At 44.5% G+C, this 23,308-nt stretch overlaps 1 protein-coding gene across 3 annotated transcripts in view; it reads left to right on the top strand.

The window, feature by feature from the left end:
* The window catches only part of zbtb14 (zinc finger and BTB domain containing 14), a 31,421-nt gene that overhangs the window by 4,780 nt on the left and 3,333 nt on the right, over positions 1 to 23,308 (top strand). For 2 of the 3 annotated variants that reach the window (XM_033638188.2, XM_078162909.1), the window contains exons 2-9: positions 3,882 to 4,070; positions 10,281 to 10,451; positions 12,681 to 12,776; positions 12,913 to 13,056; positions 13,330 to 13,574; positions 18,778 to 18,863; positions 20,147 to 20,286; positions 21,448 to 21,543. In XM_033638188.2, coding sequence (XP_033494079.1) covers positions 3,882 to 4,070; positions 10,281 to 10,451; positions 12,681 to 12,776; positions 12,913 to 13,056; positions 13,330 to 13,574; positions 18,778 to 18,863; positions 20,147 to 20,286; positions 21,448 to 21,543 — 1,167 coding nt within the window. Of the gene's footprint in view, positions 1 to 3,881; positions 4,071 to 10,280; positions 10,452 to 12,680; positions 12,777 to 12,912; positions 13,057 to 13,293; positions 13,575 to 18,777; positions 18,864 to 20,146; positions 20,287 to 21,447; positions 21,544 to 23,308 lie in introns of all 3 variants that reach the window. The other variant, XM_033638187.2, reaches the window with a different exon arrangement.

Here is a 23,308-nt window from a genome sequence, read left to right as displayed (position 1 = left end):
GCAGCTCAAACAATTAAATTGTTTACATATTTTCAGTCTTTATAGCTTTGGAGTTTGTGGAGTGCTGAATGGTTTCGAAGTATTGCTGCATTTCATTCATAAAAATTTTGAACAAGGGTTTTCTGTTACAAAATCTTCTTTTATGAATATGGAATTTCGCTAAGATAATAGATAGATTAATGATATAGAATTGTTTTTGTTTTGAAATGCTGACATCATAAAATCCAAACAGCACATCTTTGTACAGTAGTGAAAATAGAACATACATGTTGCAACGAATATACTCGACAAAATCTCCCCAAAAAGTGACAGTATAGAGGCAGCAAAACAAATGTACAGTTACCAAACAACAATTTTCGACAATGCCGTCTGCAGCTGTGCTGATTTCATATTGAAACAGAATGCTTGATCATTAGGGGAACAGTTGCCGTTGTGACTGAGAATTATGTTATGAATATGAACAGTTCACAAGTTACAAATTACTCACTCCCATAGTTTTTTTGGAGCCTGCTTGCTTTTTGTAAACTTGTCTTCATTGGTGGCCCTGAAATGTTAGCTAACCAAAAGAATATGTGTGTTACGCTACAAAGCGGTCTATAGTCCATAAAATGACGTTAAACTAAGATAATGCAATGGTTATCATACTTTTAAAACTACTATTAACGAGGAAAATACTCACATTGATAACTTGCTTCCTTACGCTTGTCGCCGCCATCTTGCATTGACTGAATCGTCTGTACTCGGCCAGGTTCGGCTGAGCTCGGCGGATAATGCACAAAGGATTCTGGGATAGCACTTATTGCCAAGGGTGGTCCTGGAAAATCTTAAAAATGAGAGCCATACAGCCCATATTCTTGACCCTCAACTCAACACTAGCACTTCGTGGGAGCGCAGATTTTTGAGACTGAGGGTTAAGATAGGAATTGGGATTGGGCCTTGGTCCAGCTCCCATTTACATTATTTTGCGCGACGGACGCTTCATATAATAACACAACAGTATACTGTTTATGGTGTTATGTCATCGTGTCATTTCTGTCTCTACATGGTCACGCGTTAACAATTCTCCTCTGCTCTCTGTATCGCGCATGGTGGAGTTCCGCCACACACACAGGTGAGCACGCTAGAGTGGCTCGGACCAAACCTGACCCCGAGCCCGGTGCAGTTTGTCAGCTGACAAAGTTATTGTTATGGACAGTGTGTAAATAACCAACAGACTGCTGTTACGCACAGACAAACATGCTGCTCGCACAGCAGCGCAGCACGGCACTCATGCTGAGCTTGTGTTGCGTTCAGGCGTTGTCACGTACATAACAACTTCCAGCACTTGAATAGGTCATAGCACAAAACAGCAGCATGTCAAGTGACTTTTTACTTTCATTATATTCAATAAAATTGTATGTTCCTAAATCTTGAGACACCTCATATGTAAGCTAGACAGACATTTCACCTGCTCATTACTGTGCACACATGTACTGTATGTACTTAGTCCTAAAGAGCCCTTCTGGTGCCAGTAGATACATAGAAACATCCCAGCAGGCTGTGCTTTGCAAGCATACAAAAAAGTTTCACGCATGTGAAAATTATTTTTCATGCGTGTGCTTCACCTCCGCTGCTACAACTCCATCCTAGAGGAAACACTGCTGTGTGCGTTTTGTGCAACAGGTGGATGTGGTAGTCTACTGGTAGAGTAGAGAGAGAGCTAAGTAGCGTTGAAGTACAGTAGAGCAGGGCAGAGAGATGGAAGCAAAATATATTAAACCTGGTGTTAATACAGCAGAACTGGAGAGAGGGGTGAAAAATAAATAGAGGTGGGCATGGCTCAAGTAGGGCGCAAAATTATAGACGGAGAATGATTGACAAAGATTGCCGCAGGTGAGGACAGATATTAAATGGTTAAAGGAATATTTACAGAGTAAGACCTAGTTTGAAATTAATTCCCACATGTATTTCAGAATTACTGATTTTCCTTATCACCTTGACGCTAGAGGTTAATTCGTGTCAACATGACCAGAACTTGGTGGTTCAGAGTTCTGATATTGATCATTTAATTTCTGATTTTGATAATGAATTTAAGGACTGGCGTTGTTCCCTGGGTGCCACCCACTGCAGGAGATGACCTCTTTCCCTTGTCATCAGGTGTTTTTGGTTCTTTGGTTTGGTTCCTTAATCGAATAGGAGAGGATATTTAAGTCAGTGATTAAAACAAGTGATCTTACTCCTAAACAATCTGTCCCCCTCATTTCTGAAATGATGGCTACACCCCTGCACAGAGCCTGGCTGCATCCCAAGTCTCTTACTGCTAACCACCTTATCTAACTGTTTAGTCCCTCCCACTTAGGAAACATGCAAGGAGTCAGGAGTTAGGAGTGAGGAGCGAGGATTGCTGATTAAGAGACATGAGACGGCCTTACTCTGAAGCGTCACGTAAAGCGGTGTCCTATTCTGGTGACGGCACGACAGCTGGATCTGCTGCATAACGTAGCCAGCGTTTGGCGTACATCCCAAGTCACATTATATTCGCTGATCAAAGCCGTAACAATGAAAGTAATAATATTAATTAATATTAATATTAATAATTAATATTACCTACAGGCTATTAAACATTATTCCACTCACATGACATGCAGGACAATTAATGATGGGCAAGTGTGTGTGTGTGTGTGTGTGTGTGTGTCTGTGTGTGTGTGTGTGTGTGTGTGTGTGTGGTTCTGGACATGAGCAGCTGCACATTTAACAGCCACACATCACAGACAGTCCGCTGAACAACGCAACGGGTTGTGAATGAAATAAACTTAATTACAACATGACAGTCTTGCAGGAAATATCATTAACGTTACTCTTTGTAGTCACGTAGGCATGTGAATTACAGCGTGTCATTGCAAAGAATGCATGTAACGGGTACACTTGAGCTGTTTCTCCGCCATCTCGTTCAAATGAGCCAGATGTAGGGGGCGGGTATTTAGACGTCATGGCTTCAAGCTGAAAAAGACTTCCTGTTAGGAACCTCTTGTGTTACCCTACTCATCACACCTAACAGATCCCTCCTAACTCCTAACGCTAACTCCTTACTGGCAGGAATAAGAGACATGAGACGGCCTTAAAGATGGCGGACCTCGAACGACTTCCGGATCAAGTCAGGAGTTAGGAGTTAGTATACAATTAAGAGACTTGGGATATAGCCAATGTCTTCATCCAGATATCTGAAGGTCAGAGGTCAAGGGACCTTTCTGGAAAGGGCCATGCTGTTTTTCTCTTCACCAAAATTTAGCCTAACTTTGGAGCATTATTTAGCCCCTTCCTGAGATGCTAGCATGACATGGTTGGTACCACTGGATTCTTCAGGTCTTGTTTCATATGATGACTTTAACTACAAAAACTTTATAGTAACTAGAAATATGAATAGTAATAAAAGTAGTGGACAGGTCACGTCTAGAAACAGCAACATTCGCAAAAACAGAAAACCATATAAACGTGACACATACAAAACAATAATAAGCAACATTAGCTAAATTTGCTTAGAATATAATATTAAGTAAGTTGTTAAATAACAGTGCATCCCTCAAAACATGTGATGGTGATTTTACTGCGTCCTTTCATATTTTAATGCGTTAGAGACGCAGGACGTGTACCTAGCAACATCACTGAGATCTGTGTTGAATTCCACAGTTTGGTTCTTGTGTGTCAGTAAATCTTTACACCCAGGTTGATAAACTCATAGGTTATGTACTTTGGTGAAACCAGGAAAACATGGTGGACACACGAGACCAGTCCAGTAACCAGGGAGTGATTCTGTTTCTGAAATTATTAACGCTTTGAGTTGTTTATTTTGTGTGAACTGAGCCTTTAATCAAACACCTGATGTTTTCCTTGACTGTGTTCAGATGGCGGAGATGGTGAAGTACGTGGACGATGAACATAAGAGCATCTTCTTGAAGCTGCTGAACGAACAGCGACTGGAGGGCGAACACTGCGACATCGCCGTGGTGGTGGAAGACGTCAAGTTCCGTGCTCACCGCTGTGTGCTCGCCGCCTGCTCCAACTACTTCAAAAAACTCTTTAAAAAACACGAGGTACTTTTGAATACACACACGTACATTTACAAATACAAGGTACAAATACTTAAAAAGTGTGAATTATCTCCAAATACTTGAAAGAAAAAACACAAGGTATTAATTAATACACGTATACATTTAAAAGTACTTCAAAAACACAAGCTACTCTCCAAATACTTAAAAAAACTATAAAAGCACATAAGGTACTCTCTAACTGCTTCAGCTTCAGAAAAATGTGAGGTTGTCACACAAAGTACTTCCAATACTGAAGTACATAAAGTAAACATGAGTACTGTCCAAAAACATCACAAAACACATTTTACTCTCCAAACTGTTAAAAAAGAAAACATGACTTACTCTTCACATTCTTCAAAAAAGTCACAAGTCCAAATACTGAAAAAAAACAGGAGGTGCTCTCCAGTGTACTTCAAAAACAAAAGGTACTTTTCAGTGCACACATGTACACGTGAAAGACTTTAAAAAACTCAAGGTCTCTCCAGATACTTATAAAACATGAAGTCAAGTATAGTGCTGTCAAAACATGTAGAAAACAGTGGTATTGAATCTCTACCAAGAATCCCGTTGTACTCTCCAAGTACTTGAAAAACTGTTTATCAAGTATTAATTATTGTGTCCAAATTTCTCAAAAAACACATGGCACTCACCAAATACTTGAAAAACTGAAGCACGAAACACGAAGTACTTCCCAAATATATCAGACAACATAGTATTCTCCTCAAACTCCTCACAAAACACAAGGTGCTCTCCAAATATGTAAAAATACACAAAACACTCCGGCAGTACTTGAAAAACGTAAGAAACATGAAGAATTGTCAAATACAGCAAAAAAAGGTATTCTCCAGTCTCCTCAAATAACACATTGTACTATCCAAAGAAAAAAATTCTCCAAATTCTTTAAAAAACACATGGCATTCTCCAAATACTTTTAAATCTATGCAGAAAATATGAATTATTGTCCAGATACTTCAAAGAAAACATGGCACACTCCCAATTCTTCAAAGATCACAAGGTACTTTCCAAATACTTTAAATAACTAAAGGTACTGTCCAAATAATTTAATTAACTTAATTAACAGTCCAAAAACTGTTACGAAAACATGGATCACTTTAAAGAATACAAAAATTCTCCAAACACTTCAAAAGCTACTCTCCAAATGTCTCAGCCAGCAGCTCAGTGTAAAGTATGTTAAGATAAGTGTCAAACTAAGTCAGTCTCCAAACAGACAGCTGTCATTAGAGCTCATTAGGAACAGTTCACTATCAGCTGGACTAGCGTGCTGTCCTTGTGTCAGACATAACGTTAGTGACGGTGGATGAGAGACTGTGGGCGGAGCCTATTGAATATCACTGTCTACATGTTAATGCTGCTGAACACATGTATTTAGAAAGTATTGGCTTCTTACTAAGGATTAATGTCACTTATAGTAACAAGTGTAGCTGCCGTCAACTCGAGTCATTTACGAGTTATCTTCACTTTGTTTCCACCGTGGCCGCTCAGCTGTTCACCGGTTACTGTGTGTGTGTGTGTGTGTGTGTGTGTGTGTGTGTGTGTGTGGGGAGGAGTTCAGCACTGGCACAGAGGAGAACCGATACCATAAGCGCTTATCAATACTACGCTCTTGATAATTTAGCCCCGGGGCTAATTTAGTACCGGGTTTCAGTACCCACCCTTAATCAAAACACAAGCGAAGTGAAGCTTCTAAAAATGAAATAAAATTTGCAGCGGCTCCCCGTGCCAGGAAGTGCAGAACGCTCTAAGTGTGTGTTCCACCACTCAGCGTTCTTCAGCACACAGCCCCGCCCCTCAAGAATTCCAGGTAATCTGAAAAGTCCTACTCCCCTACTAGGTACTTTTTTCAGGGAAAGTTTGGGGTTGAGGGAAAGTTTTTCCCTGGGTAATTTCGGTGGAAATGCGCCGAGGTTTTCAAAATCCTAGGTAAATGAGAAAGTTCCTGTGGTGGAAAAGTTGCAAATGTATTCTCCAAACTTCTCTAAAACACACGGTACTCTCAAAACTCTTCAAAAACTGTTTAGAACATTTGAAGCACTGCTGAAATACTTCAGATAATACATGACACCCTCCAAGCTCTTCAGAAAACACAAGGAACTCTCCAAACTCATAACATCTTTAACTCTTACACTAAGTCTCAAGGTAAGTGCTGTTCAAATTCTTTAAGAAATACAGGTACTACTCAGATTCTTTGAAAACACCCAAGGTACTTTCCAAATACTTCAATAAACACATTGTACCTCTCAAAAACACAAGGTACTATGTTTGGAAAATTTCTTCAAAGAACGCAGCTTACCTTAATTCAGAAACATACAAGTAAACATGGATCACTCTCCAAATACTTCAAAGAACACATGGTACCCTCCAAACTCTTGAAAGAACATAAGGTACTCTTTAAACTCTCCAAAGAACACACTAGGTACTCTCAAAACAATTCAAAAACTGTTAAGAAAACATGGATCACTGGCTAAAAACTTGAAAAAAAACCCTCTTAGTACACTCGAAACTCTTTTAAGAACACAAGGTATTCTCCAAATAATTTAAGGAACTGAAGATGATCTCCAAACACTTGAAAAATGTTATGAAAACACAAATCACTCTCCAAATACTTCAACTACTCTCCAGTACTCTAAGAGACGGTTCAAAAAACGTGAAGTACTGCCCAAATGCTTCAAAGACACATGGTATACTCAAAATACTTCAGAAACAGTTCAGAAAATGTGTTTCTGTCTGACTACTTTGAGAAACATGTGTCTCTCTCCAAACTCTTAAAAGATACAAGGTACTGTCTAAGAACTCTTTAGAAAATATGATGTACTCAGGGTTTTCCCTGGGTTTTTTTGGAGACCAAGGTGGCAAAGGCCTGTGGCGGGGGGCATCTTGACAGCTGTACTTTTAGATACGCCCCCCCTCTATTAAATATAAAAGGAGGCCCCACATGCTTGAGCTTTACACTGCTGACTTGTATCATCAGAACAGACATGTCCTGTGATTTTCAGCCTTCTGTGATTATATTTACTCTTTACAACAGGCACATCCTGACAGCTGAGAATATTACTGTCAGGTATTGTCCCCCCTCTATTAAATATGAAAGGAGGCTGAAAATCACAGGACATGTCTGTTCTGATGATACAAGTCAGCGGTCCTGAAATGTGTGTTTCTCTTCTATAATACACATTCTACATCTTGGAGACGACGTCTTTCCACATACGGGCTTCCTTCACCTTTTAAACAGGGCAGAGCTCCGTGGGAAACAGTAGGAGAGACACAGCCCGAGGAGGAACCAGGATCTAACACAACACTGGACAGTTTTAGATAGGCAGGGAAAACCCTGGTACTGTTGAAATACTTCAAAAATAAACTCACTAAACTGCTCAAAAAACACATGGCATTCTCCAAACAGTTACAAATCTCTGTTTAGAGAACATGAATCACTCTGCAAATACCTCAAAGAACTAAAGGTACTCAGCAGAACTGAAAACATAAAGTACTCTGCAGTACTTTATGAAACAGTTTAGAAAACGTGAACTACTGTCCAAAAATTTCAGAAAACACAAGTTCAATATTGTCCAAACAGACACAAGGTCGGTACTGTCCAAAGGCGTAGGAAAAACAGATTTCACTATCCAAATACTAAAAAAAAAAAAAGTAAATAAATAAATAAATTCAGTGTACTCCAAACTTCTCAAAATCACAGACTACTATCCAGATATTTCAAAATGCACAAGGCACCCTCAAAACTCTCAAAAAGTACTGTTGAAATACTTAAGAAATATATGGTACTCATCAAAACCTTTTCACAAAACACAGGGTACTCTCCAAATTCTTGAAAAACATATGGTGCTATCCGAGTATTTTAAGAAACTAATACTATTGACACACTAAAGAGAACATTACACTCTCCACATACTAAAGAACAGTTTGTACTCTCCAGACTCCTGAAAAACACAACTTACCATCCAAATATTTCAAAATACCCAGAGAACTCTCCAAACTACAGTACAGGCCAAAAGTTTGGACACACCTTCTCATTCAATGCGTTTTCTTTATTTTCATGACTATTTACATTGTAGATTCTCACTGAAGGCATCAAAACTATGAATGAACACATGTGGAGTTATGTACTTAACAAAAAAAGGTGAAATAACTGAAAACATGTTTTATATTCTAGTTTCTTCAAAATAGCCACCCTTTGCTCTGATTACTGCTTTGCACACTCTTGGCATTCTCTCCATGAGCTTCAAGAGGTAGTCACCTGAAATGGTTTTCCAACAGTCTTGAAGGAGTTCCCAGAGGTGTTTAGCACTTGTTGGCCCCTTTGCCTTCACTCTGCGGTCCAGCTCACCCCAAACCATCTGGATTGGGTTCAGGTCCAGTGACTGTGGAGGCCAGGTCATCTGCCGCAGCACTCCATCACTCTCCTTCTTGGTCAAATAGCCCTTACACAGCCTGGAGGTGTGTTTGGGGTCATTGTCCTGTTGAAAAATAAATGATCGTCCAACTAAACACAAACCGGATGGGATGGCATGTCGCTGCAGGATGCTGTGGTAGCCATGCTGGTTCAGTGTGCCTTCAATTTTGAATAAATCCCCAACAGTGTCACCAGCAAAACACCCCCACACCATCACACCTCCTCCTCCATGCTTCACAGTGGGAACCAGGCATGTGGAATCCATCCGTTCACCTTTTCTGCGTCTCACAAAGACACGGCGGTTGGAACCAAAGATCTCAAATTTGGACTCATCAGACCAAAGCACAGATTTCCACTGGTCTAATGTCCATTCCTTGTGTTTCTTGGCCCAAACAAATCTCTTCTGCTTGTTGCCTCTCCTTAGCAGTGGTTTCCTAGCAGCTATTTGACCATGAAGGCCTGATTGGCGCAGTCTCCTCTTAACAGTTGTTCTAGAGATGGGTCTGCTGCTAGAACTCTGTGTGGCATTCATCTGGTCTCTGATCTGAGCTGCTGTTAACTTGCGATTTCTGAGGCTGGTGACTCGGATGAACTTATCCTCAGAAGCAGAGGTGACTCTTGGTCTTCCTTTCCTGGGTCGGTCCTCATGTGTGCCAGTTTGGTTGTAGCGCTTGATGGTTTTTGCGACTCCACTTGGGGACACATTTAAAGTTTTTGTAATTTTCCGGACTGACTGACCTTCATTTCTTAAAGTAATGATGGCCACTGGTTTTTCTTTAGTTAGCTGATTGGTTCTTGCCATAATACGAATTTTAACAGTTGTCCAATAGGGCTGTCGGCTGTGTATTAACCTGACTTCTGCACAACACAACTGATGGTCCCAACCCCATTGATAAAGCAAGAAATTCCACTAATTAACCCTGATAAGGCACACCTGTGAAGTGGAAACCATTTCAGGTGACTACCTCTTGAAGCTCATGGAGAGAATGCCAAGAGTGTGCAAAGCAGTAATCAGAGCAAAGGGTGGCTATTTTGAAGAAACTAGAATATAAAACATGTTTTCAGTTATTTCACCTTTTTTTGTTAAGTACATAACTCCACATGTGTTCATTCATAGTTTTGATGCCTTCAGTGAGAATCTACAATGTAAATAGTCATGAAAATAAAGAAAACGCATTGAATGAGAAGGTGTGTCCAAACTTTTGGCCTGTACTGTATGTAAAAAGATTTGACATACTGTTGAAATACTTTAAAAAAACTACATGCAACTCTCCGAAACTCTCAACAAAACAAAAGCTACTCTCTAAATACTTCAACAACAACCTGAAGAACTGTTCACATTCTTTAAAAAAACACATAGTACTTCAAAAAGGACAAACGATTTAGAAACAGAAGCTTCTCTCCTAAAACAAAAAACAAAAAAAACATGGCACATCTGGAAACCACATGGTACTCTCCACACTTCTCAATAAACACAAGGTTCTCTCCAAGTACTTCAAAAACTGTCAACCAAACATGAAGCTCTGTCCTAATACTTCAAAAAAACACATGGTGCTCTCCAAGCACTCCAAGACACACGTGGTACTCTACGAAGACTCAAAAAATTGTACTATTTGAATTACTAACAGAAGACAAGGAAAAAAAAACACATGGTACTCATCAAATTCTTCAGCAGTTCATAAAAAACAAAGTGCTGTCCAGATTTCTTCAAAACAAAACAGCAGATATAATTCATGTACACAAATGTCTGAGCACCAGTACTGACTCACCTGTCTGTGTCTCCTCAGGTGGACAACTCGTCTGTGATTGAAATTGACTTCATCCGCTCTGATATCTTTGAGGAGGTGTTGAACTACATGTACACCGCAAAGATCTCTGTGAAGAAGAGAGACGTCAACCTCATGATGTCATCAGGACAGATCCTCGGCATCCGCTTCCTCGACAAACTCTGCTCCCAGGTAACACTGACACAGGTGACACTGACACAGGTAACACTCACACAGGTGAAACTGACACAGGTGACACTGACACAGGTAACACTCACACAGGTGACACTGACACAGGTGACACTGACACAGGTGACACTCACACAGGTGACACTCACACAGGTGACACTGACACAGGTAACACTGACACAGGTGACACTGACACAGGTGACACTGACACGGGTAACACTGACACAGGTAACACTCACACAGGTGACCCTCACACAGGTGACACTGACACAGGTGACACTGACACAGGTGACACTCACACAGGTGACACTGACACAGGTGACACTCACACAGGTGACACTCACACAGGTAACACTGACACAGGTGACACTGACACAGGTAATACTCACACAGGTGACACTGACACAGATGACACTGACACAGGTGACACTGACACAGGTGACACTCACACAGGTGACACTGACACAGGTAACACTCACACAGGTAACACTCACACAGGTGACACTGACACAGGTGACACTCACACAGGTGACACTCACACAGGTAACACTGACACAGGTGACACTCACACAGGTGACACTCACACAGGTAACACTGACACAGGTGACACTGACACAGATGACACTGACACAGGTGACACTGACACAGGTGACACTCACACAGGTGACACTCACACAGGTAACACTGACACAGGTGACACTGACACAGATGACACTGACACAGGTGACACTGACACAGGTGACACTCACACAGGTGACATTGACACAGGTGACACTCACACAGGTAACACTCACACAGGTGACACTGATACAGGTGACACTCACACAGGTAACACTCACACAGGTGACACTGATACAGGTGACACTGACACAGGTAATACTCACACAAGTGACACTGACACAGGTAACACACAAATTTACCAGTTTTTGTTGTTCACCTGTGTGTGTTGTTTACCTGGGGGGTATTCCAAAGCGGGTTTAGTGAAAACTCTGAGTATGTTAACCCTGAGATGAGGGAAACTCTGGGTTTTCAGTTCCAGACAGAGAGGTAAGTCAAACTCAGTCAATCACCATGGCAACTGACTCTGTGAACCTAACCTGCTCGCTGGCAGGTTTTCTATAAGAAATCCTGAGTTCATTCTGTGTCCTCCCTACTGCTGAGCCTGAAGCAAGCTGGCAGACACACATGGGCTGTTCGTATATAGGAAATCTGATCAATATCGAGGCAGAATTAATTCACAATGCTTTACGCTGGGAGAGGATCTTCAGACCCCGTTTAGATGTGCTGTCTTTCCACAATGAATATCTGTTTGAACCGTACTGTTTTTCATCAGACTCAATCATTTACCGGCCACACATATCAAATCTGACACACTGCAGACGTGCGCTCTCATCAGAGCAAATGTTTTTCGTGAACGGTAGCTTTTTATATGACATTGGTGGCCTACAGTACATAATGACATAGCCACTGAATGACAGGCTATTGAAGCTACTTTGTTTAATAAATCAAATATGAATCAAACTAAAGGAAGGTACAGTCATGGCCAAGTCAAATATGTCTTACCTGTTTGAATGATGTTTTTATATTTCATTTTAAGCTGCTTCCAAGTGTGTTTTTCCCCTGTGAGATTGAACCTACATGAAAAACAGATTTTATTCAAAACGCTTTTTCACCTGTAAGCTATGATTTTAATTAAGTGTGGTTAAATGTAAATTAATGGCAGGGCTCTCTAGTTTTGATGTCATATGTGACGCCTGGTCTATCCACTGAGCCACTAACATCCCTTTGAAGGAGATCCTGCTTGATAAATTTCCCATGCTGCCTCTCTCTCCTTGGCAGCTTTAGTGCTGCTACTTTGTTTATGAAATATATGCTCATATTCGTTGTAGGCATTCATGAGCACCTCCAATTCCACAGGTGTAAAATAAGTTGATCGCTTTTTCTCTCCGGTTGCCATGGTGACTCCAGGTATCGGGGCTCCACTGATGATGGCTTAATATTGTGGTTGTGCACGTGCTTAACTCAAGGTGTACCTACTCAGAGTTGACTGAACTAATTCAAATCAGCTGTTCTGGAACCGGATAATCAGAGTGTCCCAGCTCAGGGTAAGTCAAGTCAGAGTTCAAGATTAGACTCAGTTTGTTGAACCTCCTACCTGGAATACCCCTCTGGTGGTTAGTCACACAGGTTAAGATCTTCCTTCAGTGTGATGATGTGTTCATGTTTCCTCAGAAACGAGACATGTCATCAGAGGACAAAGAGAAGTTTCCTTATGACATCGTAAAGATGGCGCTGCCGCCTGAGGCTCAGCTGGCTGCTGACGCTGAGGTAATAATGAACTCACTGATTAACCTGAACACTTATCAATAAGATCTATCACACTTGATTCAACATATTATGCTGAAACATTATCATGAGTGATGATGATGTGTGTGTGTGTGTGTGCGTGCGCGTGCACACGCAGGTGCTCGGCGAGCACGATGACACTCCCACCACAGAAGACCTGGTCGAGGCGTCTGCCAATCAGGAGCTGGATAAGTCTCCGAGTGCAGCACTGCGCGTCCAGGAAGCCATCCTGAAAGAACTGACCAATGAGGATGTACACAAGGTACACACACACTTGTCTTTCTGTACTTGTGAGGACCCTGTCGACATGATGCATTCCTGAGCCCCTAAACTTAAATGTCACCTGTACGTTAAAACAAAGTCTGAACCTTCAACAAGCCCTTTACTGAGGGCCACACAGAATGTCCTCACAATGTACAAGTGTCCTCAGTACTATGGTTAAAGGCTAAAATTTGTCCTCACAAGATAGCGATTCAAGGCCTCTGATACCTCAAAACAGGTAACCATTGGTAAACAGCACATGTCACCTCTCCAGGTGACCTGCTACGACCAGGATGTGGTGACAGAAATGGAGGCGGAACCTAAAGAGCTGGGGGCAGAGCACCATGCCACACAAACGCTGACATTTGCAGACAGTATGGGGGAGGTGAAGGACGAGCAGCCGCCCGGCTGGTCGACAGCCACGACCGACATGAAGTTTGAATATCTGCTGTACGGACACCGAGAGCAGCTCGCCTGCCAGGTGTGTGGGAAGACCTTCCTGGACGAGAGCAGACTCAGGTACAAAACATCTGGTCAACATGGTCAACACACCTGACCAACACACTAACGCACCTGACCAACACACTAACACACCTGACCAACACACTAACGCACCTGACCAACACACTAACACACCTGACCAACATACTAACACACCTGACCAACACTCCAACACACCTGACCAACACACTAACACACCTGACCAACACTCCAACACACCTGACCAACACTCCAACACACCTGACCAACACACTAACACACCTGACCAACACACCAACACACCTGACTAACACTCCAACACACCTGACCAACACACTAACACACCTGACCAACACTCCAACACACCTGACCAACACACTAACACACCTGACTAACACTCCAACACACCTGACCAACACACTAACACACCTGACCAACACTCCAACACACCTGACTAACACTCCAACACACCTGACCAACACACCTGACTAACACACCAACACACCTGACCAACACACTAACACACCTGACCAACACTCCAACACACCTGACTAACACTCCAACACACCTGACTGACACACCTGACCAATACTCCAACACACCTGACTAACACTCCAACACACCTGACCAACACTCCAACACACCTGACTAACACTCCAACACACCTGACCAATACTCCAACACACCTGACTAACACTCCAACACACCTGACCAACACACTAACACACCTGACCAACACTCCAACACACCTGACTAACACACCTGACCAATACTCCAACACACCTGACTAACACACCAACACACCTGACCAACACACTAACGCACCTGACTAACACTCCAGCACACCTGACCAACACACCTGACCAACACACCTGACCAACACTCCAACACACCTGACCAACACACCTGACCAACACCCCTGACTAACACTCCAACACACCTGACCAACACACCTGACCAACACTCCAACACACCTGACCAACACACCTGACCAACACTCCAACACACCCGACTAACACACGTGACCAACACACCTGACTAACACTCCAACACACCTGACCAACACACCTGACTAACACTCCAACACACCTGACCAACACACTAACACACCTGACTAACACTCCAACACACCTGACCAACACACCTGACTAACACACCAACACACCTGACCAACACACTAACACACCTGACCAACACTCCAACACACCTGACTAACACTCCAACACACCTGACCAACACACCTGACCAATACTCCAACACACCTGACTAACACTCCAACACACCTGACCAACACTCCAACACACCTGACTAACACACCTGACCAATACTCCAACACACCTGACCAACACACCTGACCAACACTCCAACACACCTGACCAACACACCTGACCAACACTCCAACACACCTGACTAACACACCTGACCAACACACCTGACTAACACTCCAACACACCTGACCAACACACCTGACTAACACTCCAACACACCTGACCAACACACTAACACACCTGACTAACACTCCAACACACCTGACCAACACACCTGACCAATACTCCAACACACCTGACTAACACTCCAACACACCTGACCAACACTCCAACACAACTGACCAACACACCTGACCAATACTCCGATACACCTGACTAACACACCAACACACCTGACCAACACACCTGTCCAACACACCTGACCAATACTCCAACACACCTGACCAACACACCTGACTAACACACCAACACACCTGACCAACACACTAACACACCTGACCAACACTCCAACACACCTGACTAACACACCTGACCAACACTCCAACACACCTGACCAACACACCTGACTAACACACCAACACACCTGACCAACACTCCAACACACCTGACTAACACACCTGACTAACACTCCAACACACCTGACCGACACACCTGACCAATACTCCAACACACCTGACTAACACTCCAACACACCTGACCAACACACTAACACACCTGACCAACACTCCAACACACCTGACCAACACACCTGACCAATACTCCAACACACCTGACTAACACTCCAACACACTTGACCAACACACCTGACTAACACTCCAACACACCTGACCAACACACTAACACACCTGACTAACACTCCAACACACCTGACCAACACACTAACACACCTGACCAACACTCCAACACACCTGACCAACACACCTGACCAATACTCCAACACACCTGACTAACACACCAACACACCTGACCAACACACCTGTCCAACACACCTGACCAATACTCCAACACACCTGACCAACACACCTGACTAACACACCAACACACCTGACTAACACACCTGACCAACACTCCAACACACCTGACCAACACACCTGACTAACACACCAACACACCTGACCAACACACTAACACACCTGACCAACACTCCAACACACCTGACTAACACACCTGACTAACACTCCAACACACTTGACCAACACACCTGACTAACACTCCAACACACCTGACCAACACACTAACACACCTGACCAACACTCCAACACACCTGACTAACACACCTGACCAACACTCCAACACACCTGACTAACACACCTGACTAACACTCCAACACACCTGACCAACACACTAACACACCTGACCAACACTCCAACACACCTGACTAACACATCAACACACCTGACCAACACACCAACGCACCTGACTAACACTCCAACACACCTGACTAACACTCCAACACACCTGACCAACACACTAACGCACCTGACTAACACTCCAACATACCTGACCAACACACCAACGCACCTAACACTCCAACACACCTGACTAACACTCCAACACACCTGACCAACACACCTGACTAACACTCCAACACACCTGACCAACACTCCAACATACTTGACTAACACTCCAACACACCTGACCAACACACCAACGCACCTGACTAACACTCCAACACACCTGACCAACACTCCAACACACCTGACTAACACTCCAACACACCTGACTAACGCTCCAACACACCTGACTAACACTCCAACACACCTGACTAACACTCCAACATACCTGACTAACACTCCAACACACCTGACCAACACTCCAACATACCTGACTAACACTCCAACACACCTGACCAACACACCTGACCAACACACCAACGCACCTGACTAACACTCCAACACACCTGACCAACACACCTGACCAACCCTCCAACACACCTGACCAACACACCTGACTAACACTCCAACACACCTGACTAACACTCCAACACACCTGACCAACACACCTGACTAACACACCTGACTAACACACCTGACCAACACACCTGACCAACACACCTGACCAATACTCCAACACACCTGACTAACACTCCAGCACACTTGACCAACACACCTGACTAACACTCCAACACACCTGACCAACACACTAACACACCTGACCAACACTCCAACACACCTGACTAACACACCTGACCAACACACCTGACTAACACTCCAACACACCTGACCAACACACCTGACTAACACACCAACACACCTGACCAACACACCAACGCACCTGACCAACACTCCAACACACCTGACTAACACTCCAACACACCTGACCAACACACCTGACCAATACTCCAACACACCTGACTAACACTCCAACACACTTGACCAACACACCTGACTAACACTCCAACACACCTGACCAACACACTAACACACCTGACCAACACTCCAACACACCTGACTAACACCAACACACCTGACCAACACACTAACGCACCTCACTAACACTCCAACACACCTGACCAACACACCAACGCACCTGACTAACACTCCAACACACCTGACCAACACACCTGACTAACACTCCAACACACCTGACCAACACACTACCACACCTGACCAACACTCCAACACACCTGACTAACACACCTGACCAACACTCCAACACACCTGACTAACACACCTGACTAACACTCCAACACACCTGACCAACACACTAACACACCTGACCAACACTCCAACACACCTGACTAACACACCAACACACCTGACCAACACACTAACGCACCTCACTAACACTCCAACACACCTGACCAACACACCAACGCACCTGACTAACACTCCAACACACCTGACCAACACACCTGACTAACACTCCAACACACCTGACCAACACTCCAACATACTTGACTAACACTCCAACACACCTGACCAACACACCAACGCACCTGACTAACACTCCAACACACCTGACTAACACTCCAACACACCTGACTAACACTCCAACACACCTGACCAACACTCCAACATATCTGACTAACACTCCAACACACCTGACCAACACTCCAACACACCTGACCAACACACCAACGCACCTGACTAACACTCCAACACACCTGACCAACACACCTGACCAACCCTCCAACACACCTGACCAACACACCTGACTAACACTCCAACACACCTGACTAACACTCCAACACACCTGACCAACACACCTGACTAACACACCTGACCAACACACCTGACCAATACTCCAACACACCTGACTAACACTCCAACACACCTGACCAACACACTAACACACCTGACCAACACTCCAACGCACCTGACCAACACTCCAACACACCTGACTAACACTCCAACACACCTGACCAACACTCCAACATACTTGACTAACACTCCAACACACCTGACCAACACACCTGACCAACACACCAACGCACCTGACTAACACTCCAACACACCTGACCAACACTCCAACATACCTAACACTGCAACACACCTGACCAACACACCTGACCAACACACCAACGCACCTGACTAACACTCCAACACACCTGACCAGCACACCTGACCAACACTCCAACACACCTGACTAACACTCCAACACACCTGACCAACACACCTGACCAACACTCCAACACACCTGACCAACACACCTGACCAACACTCCAACACACCTGACTAACACACCTGACCAACACACCTGACTAACACTCCAACACACCTGACCAACACACCTGACCAACACTCCAACACACCTGACCAACACACCTGACCAACACTCCAACACACCTGACTAACACACCTGACCAACACACCTGACCAACACTCCAACACACCTGACCAACACACCTGACTAACACAACACACTTGACTAACACACTAACACACCTGACCAACACACCTGACTAACATACCAACACACCTGACCAACACACCTGACTAACATACCAACACACCTGATCGTTCTGTCTTCAGGAAACACGAGAAGCTTCATTCAGCAGAGCGCCCGTTCGCCTGTGAGATCTGCACCAAAGCTTTTACCACCCATGCTCACCTGAAAGGTAAAATAACTCCTTAAAGGGATAGTGCACCCAAAAATGAGAATTCAGCCATTATCTACTCATCCATATGCTGATGGAGGCCCTGGTGAAGTTCTCACATCCCTTGCAGAGATCGGCGGGGGGAGCGGCTAGCACACCTAATGGCTGACGGTGCCCGACTAACGTCCAAAAACACAAAATTGAATCCACAAAATATCTCCATACTGCTCATCCATAGTGATCCAAGTGTGCTGCAGCCCCGACATAAAAAGTTGTTTGGAAAAACGTCATATGAACTCTGTTTTTAGCCTCACTGTAGCCTGTAGCTCTGACTGCTTCTCTGTGCACCGCGCTCACATGTGTGTGCTCAGGGTGATCGGTGATGCACGGTCTCTGAAGAGCAGCAGTCTCGTCAGTACTGATGTCCAGATTCTCAAGTGCAGGCATCGCCAATTCCCAGTCTGAGCAGCAAAGACTTTCCTCATCTGTTGGCATTGCTTTGTATTTGAAACAACTACACCACCAGGTTTCCAGTGCTCAACTCCGGTATTCTGTGGCTGGCTGAGGGTTAGGCTCATGAGCTGCGGCGGCTGCTTCGTCCAGTAGCCTGAGTTCCCTCCGTATACTCGGGCTCAAACAAATACGGCTCAACAAAGAAATGCTGTTCCTCCTCAGTTTCAAAGTCTTCAGACATGTTGGGCTGTCCTTTGCTAAAAGACTGTAGTGCAAATGATCTTTTAGCTCTGTGGTTACCGTTGTCTCCCCCTGCGGTGCACGTGTCACGTGATGTAAACACGGGTGAGCAAAACTCATGCTTTCACTGGTCTCGTGCAGGCGCGCACACGTGAGCGCGGTGCACAGAGAGGCAGTCAGAGCTACAGGCTACAGTGAGGCTAAAAACAGAGTTCATATGACGTTTTTCCAAACAACTTTTATGTCGGGCTGCAGCACACTTGGATCACTATGGATGAGCAGTATGGAGATATTTTGTGGATTCAATTTTGTGTTCTTGGAAGTTAGTCTGGGGCGCCGTCTGCCATTAGGTGTGCTAGCCGCTCCCCCCACCGATCTCCGCAAGGGATGTGAGGACTCTAAAAATTCACCAGGGCCTCCATCAGCATATGGGTGAGTAGATAATGGCTGAATTTTCATTGTTGGGTGCACTATCCCCTTAACACACCTGTACTCAGGTACATTCACCTGAGCTCAGTTATCATCAGATAATTGTACCAACAGTGTAAAGCTTCAGATAATAGAGATGATGGACAGGTGATATTTGACACTGAGGTGAACGTGTGTTTCAGAACACCTGAAGATCCACACAGGCTTCAAACCGTACAGGTGTGACGTTTGTGGGAAATCGTTCATACGAGCTCCAGACCTGAAAAAACACGAACGAGTTCACAGCAATGAGAGACCGTTCGCCTGCCAGATGTGTGACAAGGTGAAGCTCACCTGTCTGTCTGCCTCTTATGTGTCTGTCTCTATTATCTGTCTGTCTGTCTCTCACCTGTCTGCCTGCCTCTCACCTATCTGTGTCTCACCTGTCTGTCTGTCTGTCTCTCACCTGTCTGTCTGCCTCTTACCTGTCTGTCTCTTACTTGTCTGTCTCTATTATCTGTCTGTCTGTCTGTCTCTCACCTGTCTGTCTCTATTATCTGTCTGTCTGTCTCTCACCTGTCTGTCTGCCTGCCTCTCACATGTCTGTCCGTCTTTCACCTGTCTACCTACCTCTCACCTGTCTGTCTGCCTGCCTCTCACATGTCTGTCTGTCTCACCTGTCTGTCTGCCTGCCTCTCACATGTCTGTCTGTCTCTCACCTGTCTGTCTGCCTGCCTCTCACGTCTGTCTGTGTCTCACCTGTCTGTCTCTCACCTGTCTGTCTGCCTGCCTCTCACCTGTCTGTCTGTGTCTCACCTGTCTGTCTGCCTGCCTCTCACATGTCTGTGTCTGACCTGTCTGTCTGCCTGTCTCTCACCTGTCTGTCTGCCTGCCTCTCACCTGTCTGTCTGTGTCTCACCTGTCTGTCTGTCTCTCACCTGTCTGTCTGCCTCTTACCTGTCTGTCTCTATTATCTGTCTGTCTGTCTCTCACCTGTCTGTCTGCCTGCCTCTCACATGTCTGTCCGTCTCTCACCTGTCTGCCTACCTCTCACCTGTCTGTCTGCCTGCCTCTCACATGTCTGTCTGTGTCTCACCTGTCTGTCTGCCTGCCTCTCACATGTCTGTCTGTCTCTCACCTGTCTGCCTACCTCTCACCTGTCTGTCTGCCTACCTCTCACCTCTCTGTCTGCCTGCCTCTCACATGTCTGTCTCTCACCTGTCTGTCTCTCACCTATCTGTCTGTCTGTCTCTCACCTGTCTGTCTGTCTCTCACCTGTCTGTCTGCCTCTTACCTGTCTGTCTGTCTCTTACCTGTCTGTCTCTATTATCTGTCTGTCTGTCTCTCACCTGTCTGTCTGCCTACCTCTCACCTGTCTGTCTGCCTGCCTCTCACATGTCTGTCTGTCTCTCAACTGTCTGCCTACCTCTCACATGTCTGTCTGTCTGTGTCTCACCTGTCTGTCTCTCACCTGTCTGTCTGCCTCTCACTTTCCTGTCTGCAGGCATTCAAACACAAGTCCCACCTAAAGGATCATGAGAGGAGACATAGAGGAGAGAAACCGTTTGTCTGTCCGTCCTGCACCAAGGCCTTCGCCAAGGTACTACTACTGCTACTGTTACTACTGCTACTGCTACTGTTACTACTGCTACTGTTACTACAGCTACTACTACTACAGCTACTACTGCTACTGTTACTACTGCTACTGTTACTACAGCTACTACTACTACAGCTACTACTGCTACTGTTACTACTGCTACTACTGCTACAGCTACTACTGCTACAGCTACTACTGCTACTACTGCTACTGTTACTGCTACTATTGCTATTGCTACTGTTGCTACTGCTACTGTTAATGCTACTATTGCTACTGCTACTGTTACTACTGTTACTACTGCTACTGCTACTGTTACTACTGCTACTACTGCTACTGGTACTGCTACTATTGCTACTGCTGCTACTGCTACTACTACTGCTACTGTTACTACTGCTACTGCTACTATTGCTACTGCTACTACTGCTACTGTTACTACTGCTACTGTTGCTACTACTACTGCTACTGTTACTACTGCTACTGCTACTATTGCTACTGCTACTACTGCTACTGTTACTACTGCTACTGTTACTACTGTTACTACTGCTACTGCTACTGCTACTACTGCTACTGTTACTACTGCTACTACTGCTACTGTTACTGCTACTATTGCTACTGCTACTGTTACTACTGTTACTACTGCTACTGTTACTACTGCTACTACCGCTGCTGTTACTACTGTTATTACTGCTACTGTTACTACTGCTACTGCTACTACTGCTACTGTTACTGCTACTATTGCTACTGCTGCTACTGCTACTGTTACTACTGCTACTACTGCTACTGTTACTGCTACTACGGCTACTACTGCTACTGTTACTGCTACTGCTACTGCTACTGTTACTACTGCTACTACTGCTACTGTTACTGCTACTACTGCTGCTACTGCTACTGCTACTGTTACTACTGCTACTACTGCTACTGTTACTGCTACTACTGCTACTGTTACTGCTACTATTGCTACTGCTACTGTTACTACTGCTACTACTGCTACTGTTACTACTGTTACTACTGCTACTGTTACTACTGCTACTGTTACTGCTACTATTGCTACTGCTGCTACTGCTACTGCAACTGTCACTACTGCTACTGTTACTACTGCTGCTACTGCTACTGTTACTACTGCTACTGTTACTACTGCTGCTACTGTTACTGCTGCTACTGCTACTGCTACTGTTACTGCTACTGCTACTGCAACTGTTACTACTGCTACTGTTACTACTACTACTGTTACTACTGCTACTACTGTTACTACTGCTACTACAATTGTTACTACTGCTACTGTTACTACTACTGCTACTGCAACTGTTACTACTGCTACTGTTACTACTACTACTGCTGCTACTGCTACTGTTACTACTGCTGCTACTGTTACTGCTACTACTGCTACTGTTACTACTGCTACTGCTACTACTGTTACTACTGTTACTACTGCTACTGTTACTACTGCTACTGCTGCTACTGCTACTGCTACTGTTACTACTGCTACTACTGCTACTGTTACTGCTACTATTGCTACTACTGCTACTGCTACTGTTACTACTGCTACTATTGCTACTGCTGCTACTGCTACTACAACTGCTACTGTTACTGTTACTGCTACTGTTACTACTGCTACTACTGCTACTATTGCTACTGCTGCTACTGCTACTACTGCTACTGTTGCTACTGTTACTACTGCTACTATTGCTACTGCTGCTGCTACTACTGCTACTGTTACTACTGCTACTACTGCTACTACTGCTACTGCTACTGTTACTACTGCTACTAT

This window comes from Epinephelus lanceolatus, chromosome 20 (genome assembly GCF_041903045.1).
Source record: "Epinephelus lanceolatus isolate andai-2023 chromosome 20, ASM4190304v1, whole genome shotgun sequence".
Taxonomy (NCBI): Eukaryota; Metazoa; Chordata; class Actinopteri; order Perciformes; family Serranidae; genus Epinephelus; species Epinephelus lanceolatus.
This window is presented reverse-complemented; position numbering and strand designations above follow the sequence as displayed.